This window comes from Phaseolus vulgaris, chromosome 3 (genome assembly GCF_051622355.1).
Source record: "Phaseolus vulgaris cultivar YP4 chromosome 3, ASM5162235v1, whole genome shotgun sequence".
Taxonomy (NCBI): domain Eukaryota; kingdom Viridiplantae; phylum Streptophyta; class Magnoliopsida; order Fabales; family Fabaceae; genus Phaseolus; species Phaseolus vulgaris.
In genome coordinates, this window is record NC_143500.1 from 54609235 (window position 1) to 54636528 (window position 27294).

Consider the following 27294-nt stretch of genomic DNA (forward strand, 5'->3'; position numbering starts at 1 on the left):
CTTATGTGCACGTTTCGTTGATCGATGGGGTACCTGCGATTGCACTCCAACGCCTAAGTCAGTGCTAGTGATTAGTCTATTATCTTAGGATATACAAAACATACATTTTTCTCCTTTCAGAAGTCCCTTTTATAGGTTAACTTGGGCCTTTACACTCGCGTGAGTCAAGTAACTGGTTGTCAAGACATGTGTAGTGGTTTTACTTTTAAGGTCGTGTGTAGTAACTTCTTTATACGACGGAAGTGTATTTCGACATGCCTTTGACTTGTTCAATATTAGTTGTAACCGCTTTCTTGTCACGTATTTATTGTCTTATATTGTTAATTCAAGCGTTCGGTCGAAATCCAACCGGAACAAGAACTATTTTTAATTACTGTTTATGACATAATAAATTTAAATCAAAGGATAAGTTTACTAAGATATTTTCTTGTAGTGATTTTTTTTTAGTATGGAATTTCTCTTAGGAATGTTTGTCGAAACAAGATTGGGATAAAATTAAGAAAAGAATTCCGAAGAGCACTTGCAACGCAGTACCTATCTGCATCTTATCAAACCACTTAACAAGATCATAACAAATAGAATAGCAAAAGTGATATTTTTGTAGGTTGTGTCCATGGACGATGCTTGCTTGCTACAATTTCTTGCGGCGCGTGACTATTAGAAATTTAGTACTGTAGCAGTTAATGGCACTGCCACTTCTTCCTTCTACCAATTAACTCTGCCAGACATTAGATCGTGCATGCACATTAATAATTTATCCATTTTCTATCGACCATGCTTTTGACGTCAACTATACAAATTCCCATTGAAACGGATTACCTGTAATATTCTATAATTCTCATACATAATAGTTAAATAAGAATTATGCATCCGTCGGTATTGAACGTGGCAGTCTCGGTCTCGGGCAATTGGACTCGTCCAAGTCAAAGAGCATCTCAAGACATGCAAGAATAGTATTGAATGAGTCATAATTTGTATCTCGAAATATATGGAAATATCTCCGACAAACTAACTAGAAGAGATTAACTGAAAAATATATATCTCTAGTAATAAGGGATCACGATGCATGTCAGATAATAACTAATGTACAATCCATCAAGCTCAGGGCCATAAATCAATGTTATAAATAGATCAATATTATAGATAGAATCCTCTGTGAAGGAGTAAGATACGCTTTTTTTCATTTGCTAGAATACACTATTTACAAGAGTACTTATTTGAGCATCGGAGTGCCTTTTTGCAGGTCACCCCGACCGACCGTGAACATTGAAGAAAAGAGTCTTGAAGGAAGCAAAGAGAGGATTATCGACACGTAAACAATTGTAAGTAAAGTCACATGTAATATTTAGACCCTTTTCCTATTAAAGATACAAATTCCAAGAAAGAAAAAACAACTCTTCTATTTCCTCCATTACTTTTGTTTTCATTTGCATATAAATAACCCTAACCTGAGCACATGTATGTCAGACGAAATATAAGTTGTCAGGTTCTTGTTACCTAGAAAACATACTGAAGCCATGACATGTAGAGTTGTCAAAATCCCCTTCACTTTCTTCTTTTTGCTTGTTACCTTGGTTCCTCTTGTTCATATGTTTCCCTTTGGTACAAACCAGCTCGACATCAACTTCTACGATAGATCATGCCCCAACTTGGCCATGATTGTTAGATATGGTGTTTGGTCAGCCGTGAGAGATGACAAAAGAATGGCTGCGTCCCTTCTTCGGTTACACTTTCACGATTGCATAGTAAATGTATGCTTTATGATTTTTATCATTGCTTTTATTTCTGGTATAAGTGTTGTTACGTTTAAGAGATACGTACTTAGCATGCCTTTATTACATGTTCTTTCTGTCAAACTTGAAATCATGCTGCTGGACCACACTCATACATAAATTAGTGATTATTAGTGTTGCTTGAGGAAGATTCATAAATTATATATATTTTAATAACATTTTTATTGATGGAGATGATTTTTTTTCATTACCTCGCTTACAGTGATTTTAAGTACACAATTATAAATAATTTATATGATTAATAATAACAGTAAGTTGAATGGGTTGTGAAAGGGTTGTGATGCTTCGGTGCTTCTTGATGATACACCATATTTCACGGGTGAAAAGAATGCTCTTCCTAATCACAATTCACTTCGAGGGTTCGAAGTCATTGATGACATAAAAGAACATGTTGAAAGAATGTGTCCAGCAACAGTCTCATGTGCTGATATATTAGCATTAGCAGCTAGGGAAGCCATTCGTATGGTAAAACTCACACTTCTTTTTATATTATCCGACAAAAGTTTCTTAATCAAACAACATATTTATGAAACTTGTTGGTGTTTTTGTTCTATTTTTAGGTTGGAGGGCCTTCTTGGGATGTTGCATTAGGGCGAAGAGATGCAATAACAACCAGTAAGGAGGCAGCTGAGCAACAACTTCCCTCACCAATTGAGCCTCTACAAAACATCACTGCAAAGTTTTACTCCAAGGGTCTTGAACTGAGGGATGTTGTAGCCCTTTCAGGTTCTTACACTTTTCTCTAATATGGTTCAAAATAGTTGTTCATTTTTTTGACTGGTATGTTTACTTCCATAATCAGGAGGACATACAATTGGTTTTGCCCAATGCTTCACCTTCAAAGGGAGACTTTTTGACTTTCAAGGCTCTGGCAGACCTGATCCCGTGCTTGATTCTTCACTTCTGACAACACTGCAAAGCATGTGCCCAAATGAAGACACTTCAAACACCAATCTTGCACCTCTTGATGCTTCAAGTACCTTCATGTTCGACAATGAGTACTATAGAAATCTCATCTACAACACAGGCCTTCTACAGTCTGACCAAGTACTAGCTAGGGATCGAAGAACTGCTGCTATGGTTTATTATTACAGCAACAACCGTTTTGCCTTCTATGATGATTTTTCCCAATCCATGGAGAGGCTTAGTAATGTAGGAGTACTTACAGGAATGGAGGGAGAAATTAGAGGCAAATGTGGCTATGTAAACTAAGTACTTGCAAGTCATTGGAGTCTGTATCCAAGAAGAATGCACACCATGTTACCTTTTATGTGAAGATCACCCAGTGGAAATAAGAAACCTAGGTGCAAAAGCCAAAAAATAACTGCATTTTGCACTCTAATGCAGCAGTCACATATCAGAAAGGCTTGGTTTAGCTTATTATGTGTATTTTTGCTAAGTTTGTAGATTACTACACAGATGTAAATTTGAAATAAGCAAGTTATGTGTTTCTTTTTATGTGGTAGAACCCTCATGCAGAGTAAAAAAAATATAGAATTCAAAAATAACTTTCAAATACTTATGAGGTTAAAACTAGTTAAAAACGACTTAAATTTCAAAGGTGAATCATATCTTCCTATCCTATCAACCACTTTTAATTGAATAAATACATATCAGGTTCAAGACATTAATCAGATAATAAGAAACTCGTATATTTAACAAGATACAAAAATATTTTAGAAGTCTACTTGGATGACATGAATTCCTCATAAGATGAATTTCTTATTAACCATATTCAAATGCTTATTGCAATGTGACAAAAATATTATTAAAAGTAAAAGTATTATGGAGTGGGGTACACGTGTAGCTTTGAGTACGTAGTTATAGTCTTATAGTGGTCTGAATCCTTTTTTTATTGTTAAATTTGATGTATTGCGCATGCATACGGAAGGGCATCTATATCTCATACTTTTACACAGGTCTCTTTCGTCTGATGCAGATTTGCAATATAAGCTTTGGAAGCATCCTTTTATTTACGTGTAGAAACTCATCTTCTACTTTCTCAACTCAATTTAATATCATACGCACGATACTCCACTTTCACGTCCTAACGTTTGTATCTATATTTATCTCTGTATATTATACCAAAGTCAGTTTTAGGTAAAAATAAGCATGGATCAGATTTTACTTACTTTTTTTCCGATTTTGATTAGTCTAATAAGAATGTTTTAGAACAGATACAACCTTGAAACACGAGTAAACTTATCTTCATGAAAAAAGTATATACATGAAACTTATAACATACATAATTATTTGAATGTAACAGGATAATGTTAGCAGAAAAAACTATCTAATGAAAGAATTTTCTTCTCTACCCCGTTTTATTCAAATTTTCTTTTTTGTTTACACGGAAAGATCATTTACAGTGTGACATCTTATTGATCACAATATTCAAAGAATAAAAAGTAGTCAAAGATGCAGAGCTCTGACAAGAACTTACAAGCAAATTGGACCTGATTGATTCCACCGATCCTTTTGGTCCAATAACATTTTTTTAATAGGTCAATTGTAAGACGAAGAAATATAGAAAGCAGTTATGCCAGAAGTCAATTTCTACATCATGGTCAAAAGAATAAAAGAAGACTGAAACTTAATTGATTTCAGTAGATCCAAGATCTTATCGTTATGGATATGGTTCTAGTTATTTGTTTTTTTTTTTAGGCAATAAAATTTAAATAAATGTGAATCACTTCAAGGGTGGTTAAACTCGTATATAAAAAAACTCAAGCCAACTCACCTAATTGGATATTGAGATCCAACCTAAAAGAACAAATCCCTAGAAAAAATATCAACAAATTATTCTCATACAAACTAGAGTGTCAAGACACCAATCAGAAAATGAGAAAAGCGTAGTATGAGACTTGACAGTGACCCACGACCAAACATTTAATTGAACTAAGACAAAAACTTCTTAAACATCAGCCACGTACCTTCCGAAACTTCTGGCTTTAGTTTGTATATTTGTATACATCTGGCTTTAGTTTGTATATTTGTATAGAGTAAAATATAATTTTAGACGAAGTAGTTTAGAGTAATTGACCCATATAGATCAGCCAAGTAAAACAGAAATTTGGATTTGTATTTGGATCTAATAGATTAGGATTAGAGATGTCTAGGGTTCAACTGATAAAGAAAAATAATCTTTGCAATAACAAAAATAATGATATTATAATCTTTTTTTTATTCCGAGACATTTTTAAAAATTTAAGTCTAATTAATATTTTTAAATTATAATTTTACTTTTAGTTTGTAGAAGTTTTAGCAAGATTAATCAAAGGATTGATAGTGTCGAGGAGAATTTATTTCATTTTAATTTTATTTCAACTTAATTCATATTTTTAAAAATTAAGTTTTTAACTAAGATATTTCACAAAATTACATACACTAGTAGTAATGTGATATAATTATAAGATCGTGCATAGCTCTCAACACATGGATTATTTAATCTAATGTAGATGGTAGGTAATAAAATATTTTTAACACTTTAATCACCGATATAATTTAATGCAGATGGTACGTAATAAAACAACTTTTAACATTTAATCAAATTATTTTTAACATAAAGATAATTTGGTCATTTTTTAAAAATATAAATTAAATTTTTTTATGCTGTATTTCCCATTGAATATCCTTATGCTGCAGATAGCATGTTCTTACTTCTGTTTCTTTTTATATGTCAAAAGTTTGGTTGAAGTTCTCATTATTGTAGCAGGAAATAATTGACTTCAATAATGAATGCTTGCTGTGGGAATGGAGGGAAAAACCTCCATTCAAATGCATAAAGAAATATTTAATTTACTATAATTTTTTTTTATTAAAAATCAATTTTAAAAATAAAAAATAATTAGTTACTATATTTAATAAATTATTGACTATTCTAGAGATTAAAAAAAAATAGTTTTTATTATTGATAAATAAATTTTAAATTGATGTTTAATTAATTATCAATATTTTTCTAATAAATTTAAAATTTTAATAAATAATAGTTAAACCATTAGTAATTATACCAATTTAAAAACTATTTATTAATAATATAAATTAATTTAAAAACTAATAATTATTTTAGTTTATAATTTTAATTTAGTCACTATACACTACCAAAAATCATGAAATAGAAATAAATTTTTAGAGACAAAAAATAATTAGTTGTTATATTGACTAAATTAGACATCATTTAGAGACTACAAAAATTTTGGTTTCTAAATTAATTTATATTATTGTTAAATGGTTTATAAATTAGTGTCTAATTACCCATCAATGTTTTTGCTATCAAATTTAAAATCTAAATAATTGGTAGCAAAAATCTTGGTTGTTAATTAGACACCAATTTATAAACCATATAACAATAATAGAAACTAATTTAGAAACTAAAATTTTTGTAGTCTTTAAAATGGTCTCTAATCTATATCAACTAATAATTTTTTTGTCTCTAAAATTTGGTTTCAATTTCATGATTTTCTTATAATGATAGTAACTAATTATTTTTTTATCTAAAATTAATTTTTATTTAGTAATTTTTTTGTAGTGATTTCTTTTTTTGACAAAATAAATAAAAATAATTATGTGGAACATTTTCACCTTTTAGAGCATGAAATTATTTATAACGAATTGTAACAATGAAAATATTATTTTAATACGACTGTATAAATATAATTTTTTTAATTAAATAATATTGTTTGTACAAAAAATAATTTCAAAATGTATATTTGCATAATTTATATTAATACATATTTTTATTAATAAAAATGTACATAACTTGACGTTAAGTTTAAATAATGATTTCATTGATAAATATTTTCTTTTTAAATAATTTCAATTGATAAACAGCTTCCCTTAGCAATGTTCTTATCAGTTTAGGACTCAAACATAGACAACTAGGTAAATCCATGCCTTGAATTATTAAATAAGAACTTCAACCTAAAAAACTATTAAAGTATTATTAATATACTCTTTATCATAATTTTATTGAAATGTGCATAACAAGATATGATTGTTTAATTAATGCATCTTCAAGTCTTTTATATATAATTACTTAATTTGTTATTTTCTAAGAGTTATATTTTTTAAATATTTTTTATTTTATTTAACCATTTTTTTAAACAAAAGGCCAAATAATGTATTAATTATTATTTTGTCCAACTTTTCTTAGAGCCACTCACCCTGTCAGTATTTATACATGCACATATAAAATATTAGGGCATCATTTTGGGTGTGGAGTTTAAAAGCATAGCCTTACCATGAAAACACAATAAATGAAATAAAATAAATATATTATTCCACACTAAAATAATAAAATAAAAATCAATTTTTATAAATAAAAATAATAATTACTATAATAACTAAATTAGAGACTATTTTAAAAATTAAAAAAAATTAATTTTTAAATTAATTTTTATTATTGTTAAATTATTTCTAAATTAGTATCTAATTAACAACTAAGATTTTTTCTAACAATTTTAGAATCTAAATAATTGGTAGTTAAAATCTTGATAACTAATTAGATACAAATTTATAAACTATTTAACAATAATAAAAATTAATTTATAAATATTTTTTTTAATTTTTAAAATAATTTATAATTTAGTCACTATAGCAACTAATTTTTATAAAAATTTATTTTTATTTTATTATTTTGTTGTAGTGCTATCAAGAGTTTGACTAGGAAAAGATAATTTTATTTTCTTTTATCGGGTACCAATTTAAGGAGTAAAAATTCCAAATTTTGAGTAATTACTTTAATTCTTCTCCTGTAAACCGTTTAAAACAAATAATTGACTAAAGAAGTTTGGTGGAACTCAGATTTGAGTTATTTAGTCAAAGTGAATCACAAGAACTATATACAATATTAAAATAATATGATTTTTGCCTTTAGAATAACAAAACCTTTTATGTGAAATATTGTGAGATCTATTTGACAAATTTTATATTTTGCTTAGCTGGAATGAAAAGAAAAGTGAAAGAATGCAAAATGAAAAAGAAAAATTATATCACTAAAATTATTATATAATAACCAAATTTAAAAATAAATATTAATTTAAAGATTACAAAATTATTAATACTTAAACTATTTTCTATTATTAATAAAAAAATATAAATTAATATCTAAATTAATTACCTACATTTTAATTACTAAATATTTTATATTTTAAATTAATTTCTTAAAAATTAATAAAAAATAATTTAAAATAGAAAATAATAATTAATTAAAATTTAATAATTAACAATTAAATACAAATTTAAAAACTATTTTTACATAATTTTTCCTAATAAAATGGTGTGATTTATCTAAATTTATAATATTCTTTTTTATGATCACATCACATGTATAAATAAAATAAATTTTCAGTATAAAACTAAATTTCATGGATGGTAATGTTGTCCCAAAATAAACTTCAATAATTAAATAATTATTGTACACGATTTCGACATAGATTGCCAGGTATATAAGTTATGTTAAAAAATATATAAAAATTGTCTTATTATAATGTTTTTTTTATATTTTATTATTTATTAATTTTTATTATGCAAATATAATGAGAATAACTTGGTTAAGGTCGAGAGAAAAAAAATAATAGAAAATAAAACAAACATAATTTTATTATAGATGACTAGCACAATAGTTTTAAACAACTACACAAAAAGTAATAATGAATAATTATATTAATCTTCTTAACACATTTAAAAGTATTTTTACCAAATTATTGTATTTATTAAATATTTAAAAAAATGAAAATGCTAAAAATGTTAGAACAGGAGCAATTTAAAAATTAAAAAAAAGTTACTTAATTCTATTATTAGAAATAGAGAAAGACATATCCTTTCCACTAGAGAGATATTGGGGTGAAGTTAGTAAAAGTGAATTGATTTGATGTTTTGGGAGACTGAGAGCTATTAATCATAAAGAGTGAGTGTGTGGTCACAACACAACTTCTGGCAGTAGATTTTGACATTCATTCATGTATCAAACTCACACCATCTCTGCCAACACTTTCCAACACTCATTCTTTCCAACACTACATTAATTCTTAAACCTTGGACTCCAAAACAATCTAACAAATTAATATATTTATCTTCATTCATCATGATGTTTTACTGTAGAGTGAAAATACATGAAACTAGTAACAATATTTGAGTGGAAGGTTGTGTTTTAACATTTGAAGTTTGATGATGATGAGGTTGCTAAGAACAGTTCCGTTGTCGGTAGTGAAATGATTCCCTTGTCCAAAACGTTGTCTCCAAGTCACTGGTAAAAGCACCTAGAAAAACTCTCTCTCTCTCTCTCTCATCTTCTCTTCTGGTCTTACCCCACTCTCCCACCCAAAAAATTCCTTCATCTCTTTAATCAACCTGCTCCACACTCAACCCTACACACTTCCCACTGCACACTTCCCACATTATCATCAACACAACACCAAACCCTAATCACCACCCTGCTATAATTTGGGGGCAAAAGTCAGAAAAAGGGTACCCAGAACACATGCTAGATTGAAACCAACACCCATTTTCCCAATCCCCATTTCTCATCTTCCTTCTCAAACCCACCAAACCCTTCCTATTTTTAACTATTTCAAACTTCAATTTCTTCTAGAAGACTCCATTTTTGTTCTCCCTTTTAGTTAAAGTTCTGTTTTTTATATTCTGCAAACCCTTGCCTCCAATGTCCACACCGTTTGTGCAACAGCCGCCATCCATAGAAATAAGCCAGCAAGCGTACAGGACCCATTCGGATCACGGGTCGGTTGGACCCGTCATAGCGGTTCTGGCCGTCATCACCGTCCTGGGTGTCATCGCCGGCATGATTGGTAGGCTCTGTTCGGGTCGCCGGGTCATGGGTCATGGAGAGTACGATGTTGAAACCTGGATTGAGACCAAATGCTCCTCTTGCGTCGACGGCAGAATCGCCCCACCTCCTCCACCGCCGTCCCTGCCGCCGCAACCTCCCATCCACGACTTGCCTCCGGTCCAAGCTCCTCAAGAGATCAAGGAGGAACAACACCCAAGGCAAAACTTACATGCCCACACTGATACTTGAGATTCATTACTATTTCCTAGTTAAGGTAGTTTTAGCTTATTGTTCATATTACATTTGAAAATGTAAAAAAGGAGAAAAACTTAGATCCATCACTTTAGCCAGTGACATGTTATTTTCCAATTTAAGTTGACATTTTATCTAGATGATCATTAAATTAACCATTATCTAGGTGAAATATTCGTTTTTAAGTAGAGAATGACATCAACATTGTCTGTGCTATGATAATATATGGTTATGTTCTGGTGGTTCTCTTGCTTTTTTCAGTTCAGTTCTTTAGTGTATCTGCATTTTTCTCTTCTGGGTTGAACTTTAGGCTTTGAGAATGACAAATTGGTGAATTGGGTTTGAACTGAACTTGTGCACCCATGATGAGGATCATCTTTTGAAATCTTTTTTGCTGTTTTGAGTTGTATGAAATTATGAATGCTCCTTAAAGGGGAGGTAGTTGAAGCTTTGAATTTGTTGGGTGAGGGGTTTGTTTGTTTGTTTTGAAGGTGAGTTATTCAGGTGGTCCTTGGATTATTGAGTTGTGAATGAATATGTTTATTTTTGTAATGTATGATAAGTACTTCTGTATTGAGTGAGTGAATAAAAGTGAAAATGTTATTGATGAGAGTGCTACTTTTGTGAGCTGTGAACTAATTATGAAACATCACTTTTGGAAGTCAGAAAAGACAAACAAAGAAAATGGACTTTTTAGTTGTTTCATTACTGTCTAAATATTTAAAATGATTTTTTTTTTTATAATTTTAATGGTTGTGAATATATCATCAGTTTTTTAAATTTATCTAGTTAGATTCTACATATTTATAATTTAAATTAAATTTGAAAAACTTAATGTCAATAACTTACTTTTTACATTAAAAATGTAGATTTCAAATTTTTAAATAGGGAAATATATTGGTGATGGCATTGGTCAAATTTTGTAATCATTCTTGCACTTAAACTTTGTTGTTTAAAATGAAACACTTAAATCCAAAAGGATGAAAATAGAGATCTTTTATAAATTTAAATTGCAAATTGCATTTCTACTACATCCTACAAGTATTTGGAAGTTGAATTAAAATTCAATATAGTTCTAATAATTTATTACAATAACATTTTTTCATTTTACTACACCATTTTTGTTGTTGTGTTTTTGTAGAATTGAAAATCTTAAATAGATTATATATTAATGTCTTATCTGGGTTAACTTCAGAAATATACGTTCACAAAAATTGTATTCAAGAAAAATTTAAAAGTATATATAGAAAATTTAAAAAAATTGACTTTGAACAATAATTATAATATAAATAACTTATACTAAATTACTAATTAGGGGAAATTTTTGTGACCTAATTGGTAAACCCTGAATGGTTGTGAATACTTAAACAAATAGTTTAAAATAAAAATATTTTAAAAATTATAATTAAATTATTTTAATATGATGTTTGTTTAAATATAAAATCTCAAAGCAAATATTTATTTTTAAAAAACTTAACAACAAATTATACATATTTTTCATAATTTATATTTTATATTTATTTCTCTTTTCTAATCCTATCCTAGAAAATAACACAATTTTAAAATATAAGATAAAGTTATTTTAAACACACACTATTTTATGTTTGTATTTTTTTTATTTTAAGTGAAATTATATTAAGATGACAAAGTTTTAGTGTAATTTAATTTAAATTAAAATTGTTTCACAATGACACAATTTTATTTAAAATAAAAACTATCAATCACTAATCAATACTAATTAAAGTTGTGTTGTGTGAGTAATACACAACTATTAAATTGGATATTATTTTATAAATTAAAAGGTTTTTGATGTTTAAATTAATTTATATTATTAATAAAAAGTTATAAATTAATTTTTAAATTGTTATCTAACTGTAGTTATCAAGAATTTAATTATTAATTACTATATATTTTAAATTAATCACTTTTTTCGTAATAAAATTGTGTGATATTGACATAAGTTTTTTGTTTTCAAAATCTAGTATTTGTCAAAAATTGTACAAATCTAAAATTTCATGTAATTTTATCTCAAATCCACATTAGGTCATGTAGCATCATTACATGAATAATAAATTGGCATCCATTTGAACCATTTGAAAGAAAGGTCAAATTGGTGAAAATGATACTTTATTAGTAAAATTTGTATTGCATAAAATGTTTCAAAGGTTTTCCATTGTAGCAAATATTTTTAATTATTATTATAAAAAAATTATTAAATAAAAACTAATTTTACAAAAAAAATTTACTATATTCACTAAATTAAATATTATTTTATAAATTAATAAAATTATTAGTATTTAACCTAGTTTATTTTTTAATCAAAGTTTATAAATTAGTTTCTATAATGTTATTTTAAGATTTTAACAATATTTTTTCTTATATATCTTTTTTTAATAATACTTTTTCATCTAATCACATATCATTATTGTTACTTAAATAGTCAATCTAGTTTAAATGTAAAATTTCATAATGATACCAAATATGAGATTTTTTATAAAAAAAAATTACTTATTATTTTAGATTCTAAATTAATCTTTACTCAGATTTTAACTACTAACAAAAATTCAAAAAATAAGAAGTTTAGGATGAAATTCAGAAAAAATAACAAAAAATTAGAAGTTTAGGATGAAATTCAGAAAAATTACAAAATTGAAGAAAGTATGTTTCTTCTCTTTTCCTTGATTTTGTAAGTATACCTTGATGCAAATAAAGTATAAGGCAGAGAAATGATTTACAGAAAGATTTTAGGTATGATTGTTTTGTACTTGATAGAATAGTAGCCTATGGAAGAGAATAGAGTGTGCTGTAGATCACAGATCTTCCATATGCAACTCTGCACATGCTTCTTCCCTACCACTCTCAACAGTTTTAAATTCAAAATCTATTTTACCTTACAAATAAAGATATGTTAACCTTCATTTCTAGGACGGCTATACCTATAAAAATATAACAACTAAGAAAAAAATTAAAAACGAAACTTAATCTAGTATGAAATCTAGTGTTATCTCCTTAATATCTAAAGTGGAGTGGTAGAGAATTTGATTCATGAAAGATATCAAAGTTATTATTAAAATTCTTACTCATAGGCTTAATCAAATTGGTAGTTGGATCATGAGCCCAATCAAAATGATTTGATAGTATTTATATATAAAAGTTTTCATATTAGGTATTATTAAGTAATATTACATATCAGATACTTTAATTAACAATAATCATCTGTTATCACATAAAAAACGTATTATTAAAAAATACAAAATACTATGCCAAAATTCATATGCTAACAAAAACCATACACAAACAGACTATACCTATTTATGAAGAATTCTAAAAACATAATAGAAGGAAGTATATTATAACAGTGAAATGATTTTCTATGAATAAATCATAAATTAAACAACTTATCAGCACACACATTTTCTTCACGAGAAATATAAGTAACCCTAAACCTGATTGTCCCACAAAAATTAAGACAAGTATTATATCGACAATAGACTTAGTATTTATATAGTTGACTAGACTTAGTATTTATATAGTTGACTATTAATTTGCTTTGTAACAGAGTAAGGTGAAAATGTAGTGATTAAGATTGATAGAGAAAAAGACCTTCTATACTCTAAATTACTATTTTTGTTGTTGTTATACATAAATTTGGCTTTTATGAAAAGTTTTGTAACTAGGATTTTATTATTTTACACTTGACTTTTCTATTTGTAAGATTGAATGGTGGTTTGGTTGGTTTTTCTAAATGTGGAACATGAGTTAGTCAATGAGATTCTTTTTTTTCCTCTTCTTTTCTATATTATTGAAGAAGCTCTAAGTTGATGATTCTTTTTCGTTTTGTTTCTAATTCTAAAACATTCTTTTTTATAGCTAGTTACAAAGGTATTATTTTTCTTTTTCATATTTTTATTGCAGATGATATTTTTGTCTTTTGCAAGACTAAATTTCCTATCAAATCTCATACCACCCACAAAAACTATCCATCAAGACTAAAAGAATAAATCATACTTATGCAAACTAAAAAGTTAAGACCAAATGAAACACCAATGAAAATAAGAGAAACAAATTAAACCATTATTACTTTGATTGTATAGTAGAATGAAACAACAAGTAAAACAGAGTTGAAAATGAAAATAGTAAAAACCGAATTGAAAATCTGAAATTGGAAAGTAATTACTGAAATGAAAACAGAATTTAAAAACAATAAGAATGTGAAAACTGGAATCGAAATGCAGTAAATTGAAATTGAAATGTAGTGAAGGAAATTGAAAACTAAAAATTGCAGGAATTGGAAGTAGAAATGCAGCAACGATAAAACTTGTATTAACTGCTAAAACTAAAACAATAAAACCTAGAAAACTTGTATTATTATAATATTTTTATTTTCAATCAAATTTAAATTTTAATCATACTTTAAACTAATATAATATTTCATTAAATATATATTTTTTAATACAATACATATAGACACCTAATTACTATATTATAATTTAAAAAATAGTATAAAATTATATATAATATTATATTTAAATTTTATTATAAAAAAGTAAAATCTAGCTACTACATTAATTGAGTATTGAAACCTAAACAATTTATGTATTTTAGTAAGACAAAAAATATTAAATTTTAAAAAATCATTATCAATTTTTGTGAAGGTGTTATGAGTTAGGGATTAAGAAGAGTTGTTTCATGCACTCATATTTAAAAAAATACTAAAATTATCCTTTTATATTTTTTTAATTATAAAATATAGAATTCAAAGACTTTTTGGATTTATAAAATTTGAATTTTTTTTTATTATCCAACGTTTTAGATTATACCATCTAAAATATAAATTTATTTTTCGAATTGAGAATTTAAAATAATAATCTTAAAAATAATGTGGGATCATTGAAAGATTTTGACATTAGAATATGAATTGCATCCTTTTATTGGATGGTAGCACCCATACACCCATTGATTTGAATTATTTTTAGGACAAATGTTGTTTGTTTGTTTCTACTTTCCATTGATTTTTAATGAATATTTTGGTTGGACGGTGAATTAGAAATGGAAATAGAAATATCCACACCATGCACACTCTCCACTAATGCATAATTTCCTTCATTATCTAACCCACTTCTAATACTATCACTATAAAATAAACTACAATCAAAATCCATTACAAATTAACATACATATAACTTTTCTTTACATTTTGTAAAAGCATGCGTTGGATATCACATCGATTAGAGATAAAGACATTTTATTGTATATAAGTGAATGCAAACTTCAATCTCATGAACCGATTTTATGGAGTTGAGTTAACTTTGTAAGCGCATGACAAAATCTTTATATGGTAAAATTGTTTATAAAGATTTAACAATATTACCCATTTAGTTATATTTACATTGGTGTGCTTTATGGGTCCCATATATTTTCCAAATCACCCCACAAAGAGTCAAATAGAAGCAAAGAGATTAATTTCCTCCCACTTTGAACAAAGTGGTGCCTTTATGTGGACCACAATACCCAATAATAGGGGTAACCACTTTAACCCAGTTGACTTTTGGAGATTGAGCAACCAACTTATGTTAACTACGTATAAACACAAAATTAAGAAAAATAAAATAAAAACACATTAAAATTATAAAACAATTAAAGTTTTTTTTTTTTTTGAAATGGAGGAATTATATTAATATTAATTATTGTAAAAGTGAAGGTATCTTGTGCTTCCAGTCTTTGTTTATAATTATTATAAACCATTATAAAAATTTATTTATAATAATATATAATGAATATTTCATTTTGGATGCACATTTTTTTTTCTTTCAATTATAATTTAAACTTTAAAACTATTATTATTATTATTATTATTATTATTTTATGTATGTAACAATAAAAAATAGTAAAGATAAATTATCTATCTACTAAAATAACTAGACAATGCTACTTTACAATATAATTACATTTTATTCATACATATATGTAATCCATGTATTTTATTTATATATAAATTATTACTTATTGCTTTTATTAGTAACCATGCGGATTCACTTTGCAATTGTATAGATAAAATGAGTTTAGATAATATATGGAATTGCTTGTACAATTGCTTATGTATTGGTTGTCTCCTCGCTTCTCACTTCAAAACTCCTTATTTAATTGCTAGTGATCGGGCTAATCTGAAAAAGTTACTCCGACGAGCAAGTAAGTAATTTGTATTAGGACTGGATAGTGAAAATTGATTAAAGCATATCTTACACCTTTGTAGAATGTTTATTTATAGTATTTAGTCATAAACATTTGTTCTAATAGACAATCCGTAGGATATCAGTATTAACTGATTCCTAGCATTATCCCTGATTTATAGGGAGGTATTTTGATCATTGATTTAAAGGGAGATATGTTGGTATATTTGGAGAATATCTGTAATAAATTAATATCTTTCACTAACTCAATCACTACAAGAAACTATCTAACAATAATAGAAACTATTTATAAACCAACATTTTTTTTAGTCTCTAAAATGATCCTTTAATTTAGTCACTATAGCAACTAATTAGCTTATTCCTCCAATTTAGTGGGGCATGATTATGCTGCGTAAGGAGTTTCCATGTTTTTCATTAATGTCATTTATTGAACACCTTTAATATATTTTGATACGATCGTTAGACTACTAAAATCGAGTGATTAAACCGTTTGGTACGGTATAGACTTATTCCTTACGACATTATTCATATTTACTCAGTTAAAATTGAAACATAAAACTTACTAACTAATACGTAAAGTAAGTTTATGAATCTAGAAGTTCATCTACACAAATTTAAAAAACAAAAAGTTAAAATCATGACAAAAACCATTAACAATAATTTAATTACAAATTCAAATATTTTATAGAAATAAAAAATATAACAATTAAAAAACTTAAATTATTTACAACAAATAAACATATTATTATATATTAAGATAGATAGTGAAGTAAAATTTAAATTTATAAACTTAAAAATACACAATAAATGAAAATATTTAGTATAAAAATCCTATAGAAGAAGTTAAAAAAAATAACAGAAAGAGAATGGACTTATTGGGGGTACGAGGATTAAATGTGGTCTTGTCTCATACTTTTTTTTTACATTGAGTTACATGGCGGTGCGTCCCCACACTGTAATCCTAGTACCCATGTTTCTTGAAGTGGTTAAACATTGAATTATTATGTCTATATGGTATAAAAGTTGAATAAAGAAAGATTAAGCCCTTAAATAGATTCTATATTTGAAAAGATTAATTAGTGTCTCTCTTTCATTTCAAAAAAGAACAAAAAGCAAAGAGAAGAGAAAGAGTATCCATTCTGGTTAAAAATTACCCTTTACTCTTCCGACCCTACATATATCCAAATTTGGCAATCAAGATCTGAGAAAACAATGCAAACACCTTACCTAGTTCCCATACAATGCTACTTTCAGACAGACACACAAGTAAATAAATTTATTTAATAAATTAATACAAAAATAAATCAAAATTTAATTTTTATTGCTTTTGAAAGTTGATGCTGCTGTGAAGCCAGGCTTGTGCTGTGAAAGAGCACCAGGGTTGAGTGAGTGAGAATGAGGGTCTTTTTTTTTTTTACTTTTGTTTCTTCAATTATTGTGATTATTTTTCCCAGTAATTATTTTTGCCCTTTTTTTTCACACTCTGTTTGTTGCTGATTGAAGATTGAAGAGTGACATCAGAGAAGAGTCTAGAAGGTCTTGCAAGCATTCTACTTCAACCCAGCCAACATCACAGTGAACCACATCCTGCAGAGAGACATGGGGAGAGGAAGGTGCTTCTTGGACATCGGCATAGGGGAGGAGCTAGAAGGAAGGATAGTGGTGGAGCTTTACGATGATGTTACTCCCAAAACTGCAGAGAACTTCAGAGCTCTCTGCACTGGTGAGAAAGGCATTGGTCCAAATACTGGGGTGCCCCTTCATTTCAAGGTCTTTTTTTTTACTTTATCCATATACCCTTCTTCTATGTCTATTCAATTCTTCCTTTTCACCTCTCAAAGATTGCTTTTTTAACCTTGTTTGTGAAATGGGTTATGCCCCTCTTCATGAATTCTTCTATATGCTATTTGAATGAAAGAAATTATATTTGTTTTTTGTCATTAGAGTGTAACTGGGCCGTTCAAAACTTGATATTTCGATTTGGAACATTGGCTGCGTCTTTTGTAGCTCCCCTTTCATCGCCGTATCTTGATGATTTTGAGAATTTTAGCTGCTCTAAGATCTGAACTTTGTAGTAATCCAAGGGTTGAATTTGAAGCTGCTTTTTATTTCATCACTTTTGGACGAAGAGTTCTGAAAAGACGGTTATGTCCTTTATTCTTTCATTGTAGTCATTCAATTTTTTTTCCTACAAAAGGATTCTTTTACATGTATCGATGTTGGGGTTGATGCTGTTTATTCAATCTAAAGTTTTGTTTTTTTTTCCAGGGGGGATTGCTTTTGAAATTCCATAAATTATTTCTGTTTGAAAATATTCGTCAACTTGTTGTGTAATAATTGGCAATTGCTAACACAATATGATCCAAGAGATAAATCTGATATTAGTTCAGAGGTGAAATTCTGAAATTGTGTTATGTTGTGTTGTATTTTCAGGGATCTTGCTTTCATCGTGTTGTTAAAGGGTTCATGATTCAAGGAGGTGATATATCTGCTGGAGATGGTACTGGAGGAGAATCTATATACGGACATAAGTTTGAAGATGAAAATTTTGAGTTGAAGCATGAAAGAAAAGGGATGTTATCAATGGCAAACTCTGGTCCCAATACAAATGGGTCACAGTTTTTCATCACTACTACTCGAACTTCCCATCTAGACGGTAAGCATGTTGTATTTGGAAAAGTAGTTAAAGGAATGGGAGTGGTTCGATCAATTGAGCATGTTGTGACCGGGGAGGATGATCGTCCCATTCTTGATGTTAAAATTGTGGATTCTGGAGAAATTCCTGAAGGGGATGATGATGGAATATCTAACTTCTTCAAAGATGGAGACACCTATCCTGATTGGCCAGCAGACCTTGATGAGAGCCCTTCTGAACTTGACTGGTGGATGAAATCTGTGGACTCAATCAAAACTTTTGGCAATGATCATTACAGGGTATTGCTGCTTTCCCATGCTCCATCTCAGATTATTGTTCTGATGTATTAATCCATACCCTGACCTGAAAAAAGTTATATTGATTTTCTGAGATGTCAATGAAATAATTTTTCTGTCAGTTCATAGTTTTTGAGTGCTTATTTTTGCTGTAGTTGTTTGTCTCCCTTTTCCTGTGATTCTCAGTAGCAAGAAAATAAAATGATCTTTCTTTTTTTCTGGCAGAAACAAGACTACAAAATGGCTCTAAGGAAGTATAGGAAAGCTTTACGCTACCTGGATATTTGTTGGGAGAAGGAAGGCATTGATGAGGGTATGCTGCCCTTATCTACTATTTCCTTAGCTTAATTGTGCAATGCTGTTACTTTGATCACAATAATGCATTATGGTATATATGCCTTTGCAGAGATAAGTTCAGGATTGAGAAAAACCAAGTCTCAGATTTTCACAAACAGCTCTGTAAGTTGGGTGTTATTATATTCATTTGATTTCTGTTGCCATATTAACTAAATTTTCTATTTTCCATCTATTTGTTTGTTATGTCATTATTTCAAGGCTTCAAAATTGAAACTAGGGGACATTAAAGGAGCATTGTTGGATACAGAATTTGCAATGCGTGAGGGAGACAACAATGCTAAAGCTTTGTTTCGCCAAGGACAGGTTGGTATTGTACTTGAAGGGCTTCCTCTCAAAAGTTTGGAGCTTTTGTAACCCTTTATTATGCTTTTAACTCTGGTAAATATGTTACTTCCAATTTACCAGGCATATATGGCACTCCATGACATTGATGCTGCAGTTGAAAGCTTTAAGAAGGCACTGACCTTGGAGCCAAATGATGGTTAGTTGTGAACATACATTTTTGGATCTGGCCTTTGTGTCATCTACTGAATTTTTTGTTTATTTTAGTCAAGCTATTGATGCAATATCCAGAGACAGATTCACATGTTCTTAGGATCTAACCTTTTAAAAGATACAAGATGAAGATTACTATCCAGATGATGAGAAGAGTTAAATATAGAGTTAGAAATTAAAGCTAAATGAATATAAGGGCCATTTTACAAAGAACTGATAATGATGTGTGTGATTTTATATGGAAATTTTTACTTAAATTTATAGTGCAGTTCTGCTACTTCAGTAATCTAAAGTTTCCTGAAGCATAATTGATATCTTGCTATTTTCAGCTGGAATCAAAAAGGAACTTGCTGCTGCTAGGAGGAAGGTTAGTAGGGATCCATTTTTACAGCTTTGTTTTTCTTTGAAGAATCACTTTTACAAACGTGAATTAGCTTTTGGTTTTTTAAATAACTTCAAAATAATCACTAAATTATTTTACTTGAAAAAAATCACTTTTTTTTAATCTGTAACAAACTGTTTGAACAAGCATTATATAGTGGTTGCAAAATCTGAAATATGTGTTCTTGCAGATAGCTGATAGGCATGACCTAGAGAAAAAAGCATATAGCAAGATGTTCCAATAACACTCTGGTATGTTTTCATCTCTCAGCTAAACAGATAAATTACCATGAATTGAAATTCATGTCATTACAATTGCTGATGCATAATTGCAGATAGATTGATTATCTAATTATTTAGTTCGAATGAACAGTTCATAAGCCATCTATGAAGCTTGGATACGCCTATTAAATGTTGTGTCCGTTGTATTGGAGACCGGTTCTATCACAATTTTAAAAAGAAAAAATACATTAATTTTTTAAAATCTCAAACTTATTATATAAGTTTTTATTATGATTATAAAAATAAGAAATAAATTCTTTTGAATTAGTCAATGAAAACATCTTTCTGCTAAAAAAAAGTTGAAATATACTTGTGCATATAAATCTTTATTATGAATTTATATAATTCATAATTATATAATATATAGATTCGTATCTTCGTGTCTTACATTTTAGAGATTATGCGTATCTTCGTGTCTGTGTCATATCAATGTTAGTATCTATCAATGTCAGTATCTGTGTTACATAGTAAATCATACCTTCTCTTTTCAGGGTGAGGAAAACAATCAGATTATTGCAGCATATACATATGGCAAAAGGTTCAGGCTTGGATGAAATAAAGTGGATATAAGCATTGGGATTGTTACATATGGAAATTTTATCCAACAATTTTGTCAACCTTTTCTCTTACAAATTACATTTTATTGGGTGGTCATCATTGAAATGCAGTTAAAATAGCTGATGGAACAGGTATATGATTTTGATATTTGTTATTCGAGTCTTACACTGAAGCTCTTATGTAGCTCATTTATTGATTAGAATTAAATATTAGTATCAATATAACCAATACTGAATTTTAAATACATTTTTTTTGTATTTTAGCCTATAAATAACTAATTTGTCATACACCATTATTGTTTAAGATCTAATTAGTGATATTCTTTTAATGAAATCTCTCAAATTGATTCACTAAGCAAAATGAGAACCTCATTTAACGAGAGATGGTTCCTATACTAGATGTGTGAACAAAAATTTGATTTAATTTACATAAATTCATGACTTTAAACTCCCATTTCAAATGGTTAAGAGCTAAATTTGATTTTAGGATGTAGGACAATGAGAAATCTGAAGGGTGCATACTTAATTTTAATAATGTTTTCCATGAGAAATTATTTAAGAGATATTTTTAATCTAAATAAATAATTTTTATTCTGAGTGAAAATAAATATTATATAAAATAACTTAATTTCGATAAATCAACCGTGGTATGAGAGAATAAAATTTACGTTTGTTAACAGAAATTTGATTTTCTCAATAAACATAAGGACAAATTTTACATTGATTTTACGTATTTTGGTTGCATAAGTCGATGTTTGAAAATAAATGTACAAATTGAAACTAGAATAATTTGTGAAAATTCTAAATGTTAGTGGAATTATTTTTTTTTAATTAAAAGACTTGTTGGGTGTATAATACATTTGAATAAGTCAAGAAACAAGAATGAGTATTTTTACTAAGTGTTTCTATGTGCAACTCAACTTCATAAAATAAAATTTGGAAGTGAGAAGTAATTTTAGGAGCTTCTAAATTATCATATATCACTTTTAAGGACACATGGTTAGGTTAACTCTTGACCCTTCAACCTTTTAAAAGCCATCTAGTGTCTTTTGGAAAGCAAGATAGACACCATAAGTCATTACTACTTTCCTAAATTCAAAGAATTATTCAGATATACTTCCTAGTTTTAGGGAATATCATGTATTATCATGTTTAGTAAAATTAATTATTGATTAATAAAATTAACTTAATTTTTTTGTTTCTTTGATTTCTTGTCCAATTTTTCTTTTTATTACGTAAGCGAGTCTCCTCCATTTATTAAAATATTAAATAAAATTATCTTTATGAGTTCATATTTGAGAATCTAAAACATCTTTTACTTTAGTTCTTATATTGAGAAACTTTCTAAAGTAACGAATCTCTATATATTCATTTATTCTTCATTATAAATGGTGTGTTTTTCTCTATTATTTTGTCTTAATCCATTTTAATTTTAATTTTTTTTCTTTTTCTCGTTTTTACAATAAATTCTATTGCTAACCGAATTGGTGGCCACTGCATGTATACATATGTTTTTTTTCGTTTGCATTAGACAGTGGTTAGCATGGTTAAGGTTTAAGATGTAGAATTTAAGGTTTTAGAGAAAACAATAGAGAATTATGGTGCAGGGGCTGCAACACCTTTGTTGTAGTCTGAGGTTTTGCGTTTTGGTGTGCATGGAGATTATGCAAATCATGATTGCTTTATGTACCATGATTCGTCTTTTCTCTCACCATGCATGCATTCTCTATGTTCAACCATTCATGGCCTTTTAATTCACCTAGGATAGTACACGTGGGCCCCCAATTTCCATACTTTCTTTATTCATGTGGGGCCCATCCTTTTTCATATGGCTTTTTTACATCTTCGGTTTATTCCAAAATTTGGACCTTTGTTTTTAGGCCCCTTCATATTTGGGCAGATTCTCCCTGATCATTTCAAACTCGCAATTGATCATAGACTTGAAAAGACAAAAGTGTTCTTAATAAATTTTAAATTAGGTCAAGTGATGAAGGTGAATTAGAGACCTGCACCCAACCTTCACTTATCCACCCAATCCACAGTCGCAACTCATCTGCACCATCTTCCTCTTGGTTTTCACAGGGAAGCACAACAAGCCTTTTCGTTCTGTTTGATTTCGGCGATAGACCATCAGCTGCGATGACGAAGAAGTCCTTGAACGGAAAGGAAGTTCGGAGCGAACGTCGGAGAAGACAAGGTAAGTGACTTGCGGATATTTTTGTTCAGAATTATAGCTTGCGGAAAATAGTCAACTATGATATGGATATCCATAATTCAAAATACAACTACGGATATTTAAATCCATAATACAAAACGAAATTTTGGATAATGATATCCGTAATGCAGTAATATGGTGCAGAAAATGTTATTGACTTACGGACGCTTACATCCGTAAGGTTAAAAGAAGACTTCCGGATATCGGTATCCGCCACTACCTGAGCTTGAACAAAATGCGATAAAAAAACTTAAATCGGTTCTTACCTCACAACAATGTCAAAGTGCAAACGACCCCGTCCACCACCACTGTAAATCCACCTCCTACGCAACTCAAAGCACCACCAAAGAAGAAAGCCAACTCAAAGCACCACCATCACAGCTTTTCCAAAGAAACCTTCACAGCTTTTCAAACTAAAGAAGACAAGGGCATAGTTGAATTTTGAAAATTTCGTCGGGTGCAGGAAGCAATTGCCTCATATTTGTTATTCCCATTACCATTATTTCTTTAATCTAGGCCAATTCATTGGGCCTAACATTTGATAGTGACACGCGTTTTTTATATACACACCTCATCTAGTGAGTTTATGTTTTTTTGAGAGCATTTAGGGCGGTCCGTTTAGACCCAACAATTCCATGCCACGTCGCCCAATTCGTACTGAACCTTCATAGAGTCAATGAAATGACCATTATATCCTTAAAAAAACTATAGAGTCAACCAAATGACCATTATACCCTTAACAAAAATTAGAGTCAGTGAAATGACCATTGCTTTAATGAAAAAATTAAATAATCTTAAACCACGCAGACAAAAAATAATACATTTTATATTGTAAAATCTGAAAGATATTTTCTGGATTTTATAATTTTAAAATACGCTTTTAGAAAAATACATTATAAATTTCCAAAATTATTTTTATTTGAAAATACCTTTCAAATTCTATAATTTAAAATATAATTTCATTTAGAATTAAATGATCTTTTAGCCTATAAGAGGGTTACAAAAAAACTATGGAGGTGTAAGAATAAACACTCTGCCAATTTTTTTATAAAGGCACCGATATTTTGAAGAGCCTGGGCCGATTTGGTTGCCCAACAATTTTACTATTTGCCGCTCTCTTTTTCATCTATAAATTGACCATTTTTTATTTTCTTTAAAAAGTTTGGATCATTTAGCGCAATGTTTCTGCTATTTGCCACCTACTTTTAAGTTTACAATTACCAACTTTTTTTTGTAGAGTAAAATAGAAATAAATACAAATATAATTTAACACGCGCAAATAAATTTTAGACGTCTACGTGACCATACACGTCATATGATATTTAATATGAATCTTTGGAGAAAATAATTGTTTTAGTATTTATACTCTTTCCAGCAAACATTAAAAAGTATTAACACAAATATTTTTGACTTTTAGAACTATATAAAATTTGATTTTATATTGTGAATGAAAAATAGATAGAAGAAATGTGAATCTTAAATAAATTATATCTCTTTCCACTTTTTGAATTTTAAATAGATGAGTTATATTAATTTTGTATTAGATGACAATATCTTTAGATTGTTATATTTAAGTAACATTGTTTATAGATAATTTTGAATACATATATTTTTTTTATTATGAATTTAAAATTAAATAATTATACGTGGCTACTTGTCCTACATTTTATTTTTTAAGATTACACATGTTATAGTGTTCTTTCCATGTCAGAATCCATGTTATATGGATCGGATCATCTCTAATATCCTTATTTTGGGGGATTTCATTTTTATTTTAAAAATATTAGTTGAAAACATTTTTAAAAAAATGACTCTTATTTTTCAAGTCACTCATGGTTCTTTGTCACAGAGATGAGGAGTTTGCTTTTAAAGCAAAAAAAAAAAAAAAAAAACAGTAGAAGGCAATTTTTTGTATTAGATAAATAAATAAATTTAAAACTTCAATTTTTTAGATTATTTGGCTGAACAACATATTTTATTATAAATAATTTTAAATTCTTTTAAAAAAGTAAATTATCATCTTAAAATCATCTATCCAAGCTCATTATAACTGTCACACTTATTTGACCATTCTTAATTATAATGGTATAGTGCAATAATTAAGAGTTTTTTTGTGATTTTTTCTTGGATTAATACGTTAAGTTGTGGACTTTTTGTTTCATGTGTTTAAGTAATGTTGTGGCTATTTTTTTACAATATGATTAAGATATTTGAGTATAGTATGTTATGATAAGTCTTCAATTGATGAAGAACTTAGAGAACCATCTTCAAAACAAACAAAAAAATTAAAGAATATAAAAATGTAAACATAATATAAGAAAGTCTTCCACATGAAGAACATAGCTTGAAAAGAGATAGGTTATAAAAATTTGTTTGATTTTTATAATATATTATTCTATTTAGAATAGAAAATCCTTATGAGACTATGTATTTTCCTATGAGATATGAGAGTAGTCCTATCATATAAGAAGAGTTACTTTTCATATAAAATCACACCTTGAAATACAAATAATATAGGAAACTTTATTTAAAAAAAATCAATTTTAGAAAAAAATTAGTTGATATAATAACTAAATTAGAAATAATTTTAAAAATAAAAAAAATTAGTTTCTATTTTAAAATTTTAAAAGTTTTAACTTAAGTTTCTAAGTCACTAAATATTTTCTCCTTAATTATATTAATTAATTTTCCTAAAGATAGACAAGACAAATCAATATTGATTTGTTGTCCTCAATTCATATAATAATATTTCTAGATTCAATTAGATAAATCAAGAAATAAAATATTTGTATTTATAAATAATAATTACATGATTCTCTCACTATTTATAAAATGAATAATAATATATGACAATTCTTCTAATTTATATATATATTGTGAAAAGTAATCTAACAAAAAAGAAAGAGAGAAAAAAATGAGAAAAAAGTAGTATAAAATAGAGAGGTGTGTGGTAATGATTATCCTTTGCTGGGTGTACAACTGCAATGACTAAAAGTGTTATTAATTTCTGGACAAACATAGAGATCCGTTTCTCAAGGATTTCTAGCTTCTTTTTATGAGAATACACAAATCAAAGCCTAAACTTTCTGGTATCTTAAAACAGTTATATTCAATATTCATTCAAATAAAAATATTTTATTATAATGAAGTATAAATTTCACATTATAAATTAATTTTATAAAATTAAATTAAATTTAAAGTTCAGATATTAAAATTATTTTTAATCTATTATAACAAGAGTTTATTTAACTATCATAATTTAAGTGTATAAATATGATTTTATGAAGTTTAATAATATATGTTGGAGATCCCACGTCAACTAGAGATTAGAGCCTTTTATTGTATATAATTGGATGCAAACCTCAACCCTATAAGTCGGTTTTATGAGATTTTATTAGGCTTAAAGTTCACTTATCAGAGTCATTTCGAACTATCCTAAAGAATATTTGCTGTCACTTTCGATATTAGGGGTGTGTTAGAGATCTCACATCGACTAGAAATTAGAGTCTTTCATTATATATAAGTGGGTGCAAACCTCAATCTTATGAGTCAGTTTTATGGGATTGAGTTAAACTTAAAATCACGATCGTAAAAGAGAATCAAATTACAAAGTAATTAGAGTCTCTTCCACTGTGATTGCCAACATCCCAAAGGCATTGATTGAGAAGGCACTGAAAGGCTGCTGTTCTGTAAAATATCAGAAACAAATGATGAAAAGGAAAGTGATAATTGAAATCAGTAAAACAGGTACTATCTACTACTGGTAGTGGAATGTTGAGACTCACAATTTGGCCTTATACTTTATGCATTATATAGATTTTCGGGAAAGTAGAAGAACTCAAGTTTATCCCTGCAGGTTGGAACCATTATTATACTGCTAAATGCTATCAGGTTTAAATTCTTAATGTTTCTTTTATGAACTCAGATGATTAAACAACAATACCAATTACTGTCCATTGTGCAGATACTGAATACCAGCAATTTCAATTTAATTGAAATCAGACATTTCTTCTCCAGTTTTCTATACTGAAAATCATGTTAGTAACACACTAAGCAT

At 28.3% G+C, this 27294-nt stretch overlaps 2 protein-coding genes across 5 annotated transcripts; both read left to right on the plus strand.

The window, feature by feature from the left end:
* The first annotated feature begins 1496 nt into the window (after window positions 1-1496).
* On the plus strand, window positions 1497-3252 carry LOC137808763 (peroxidase 10). Its single transcript, XM_068610031.2, has 4 exons — window positions 1497-1751; window positions 2067-2258; window positions 2354-2519; window positions 2596-3252. The coding sequence occupies exons 1-4, from the start codon at window positions 1518-1520 to the stop codon at window positions 3003-3005; spliced, it is 1002 nt and encodes a 333-aa protein (XP_068466132.1). The 5' UTR covers window positions 1497-1517; the 3' UTR covers window positions 3006-3252.
* Window positions 3253-17084: 13832 nt separating this feature from the next.
* LOC137808764 (peptidyl-prolyl cis-trans isomerase CYP40) lies at window positions 17085-21267 on the plus strand. 4 transcript variants are annotated; one of them, XM_068610034.1, is made up of 10 exons: window positions 17085-17408; window positions 17523-17789; window positions 18453-18953; window positions 19176-19263; window positions 19357-19409; window positions 19506-19610; window positions 19713-19788; window positions 20132-20169; window positions 20375-20435; window positions 20957-21267. In XM_068610034.1, exons 2-9 carry the CDS (start codon window positions 17619-17621, stop codon window positions 20426-20428), a joined length of 1086 nt encoding a protein of 361 aa, XP_068466135.1. In that variant the 5' UTR covers window positions 17085-17408; window positions 17523-17618; the 3' UTR covers window positions 20429-20435; window positions 20957-21267. The 4 variants fall into 4 exon arrangements, with proteins under 4 accessions (XP_068466135.1, XP_068466134.1, XP_068466137.1 ...); XM_068610033.1 differs by having other exon boundaries at window positions 17098-17404; XM_068610036.1 differs by having other exon boundaries at window positions 17098-17285.
* The last annotated feature ends 6027 nt before the right edge of the window (window positions 21268-27294 follow it).

Coding starts and splice junctions, on each gene's coding strand:
- LOC137808763 (XM_068610031.2), top strand. CDS start 1,518: ATGACATGTAGAGTTGTCAAAATCCCCTTCACTTTCTTCTTTTTGCTT. Junction 2,259..2,353: donor CTAGGGAAGCCATTCGTATG/GTAAAACTCACA, acceptor TTCTATTTTTAG/GTTGGAGGGCCTTCTTGGGA. Junction 2,520..2,595: donor GGATGTTGTAGCCCTTTCAG/GTTCTTACACTT, acceptor TTCCATAATCAG/GAGGACATACAATTGGTTTT.
- LOC137808764 (XM_068610034.1), top strand. CDS start 17,619: ATGGGGAGAGGAAGGTGCTTCTTGGACATCGGCATAGGGGAGGAGCTA. Junction 19,611..19,712: donor CTTTGTTTCGCCAAGGACAG/GTTGGTATTGTA, acceptor CCAATTTACCAG/GCATATATGGCACTCCATGA. Junction 20,170..20,374: donor TTGCTGCTGCTAGGAGGAAG/GTTAGTAGGGAT, acceptor GTGTTCTTGCAG/ATAGCTGATAGGCATGACCT.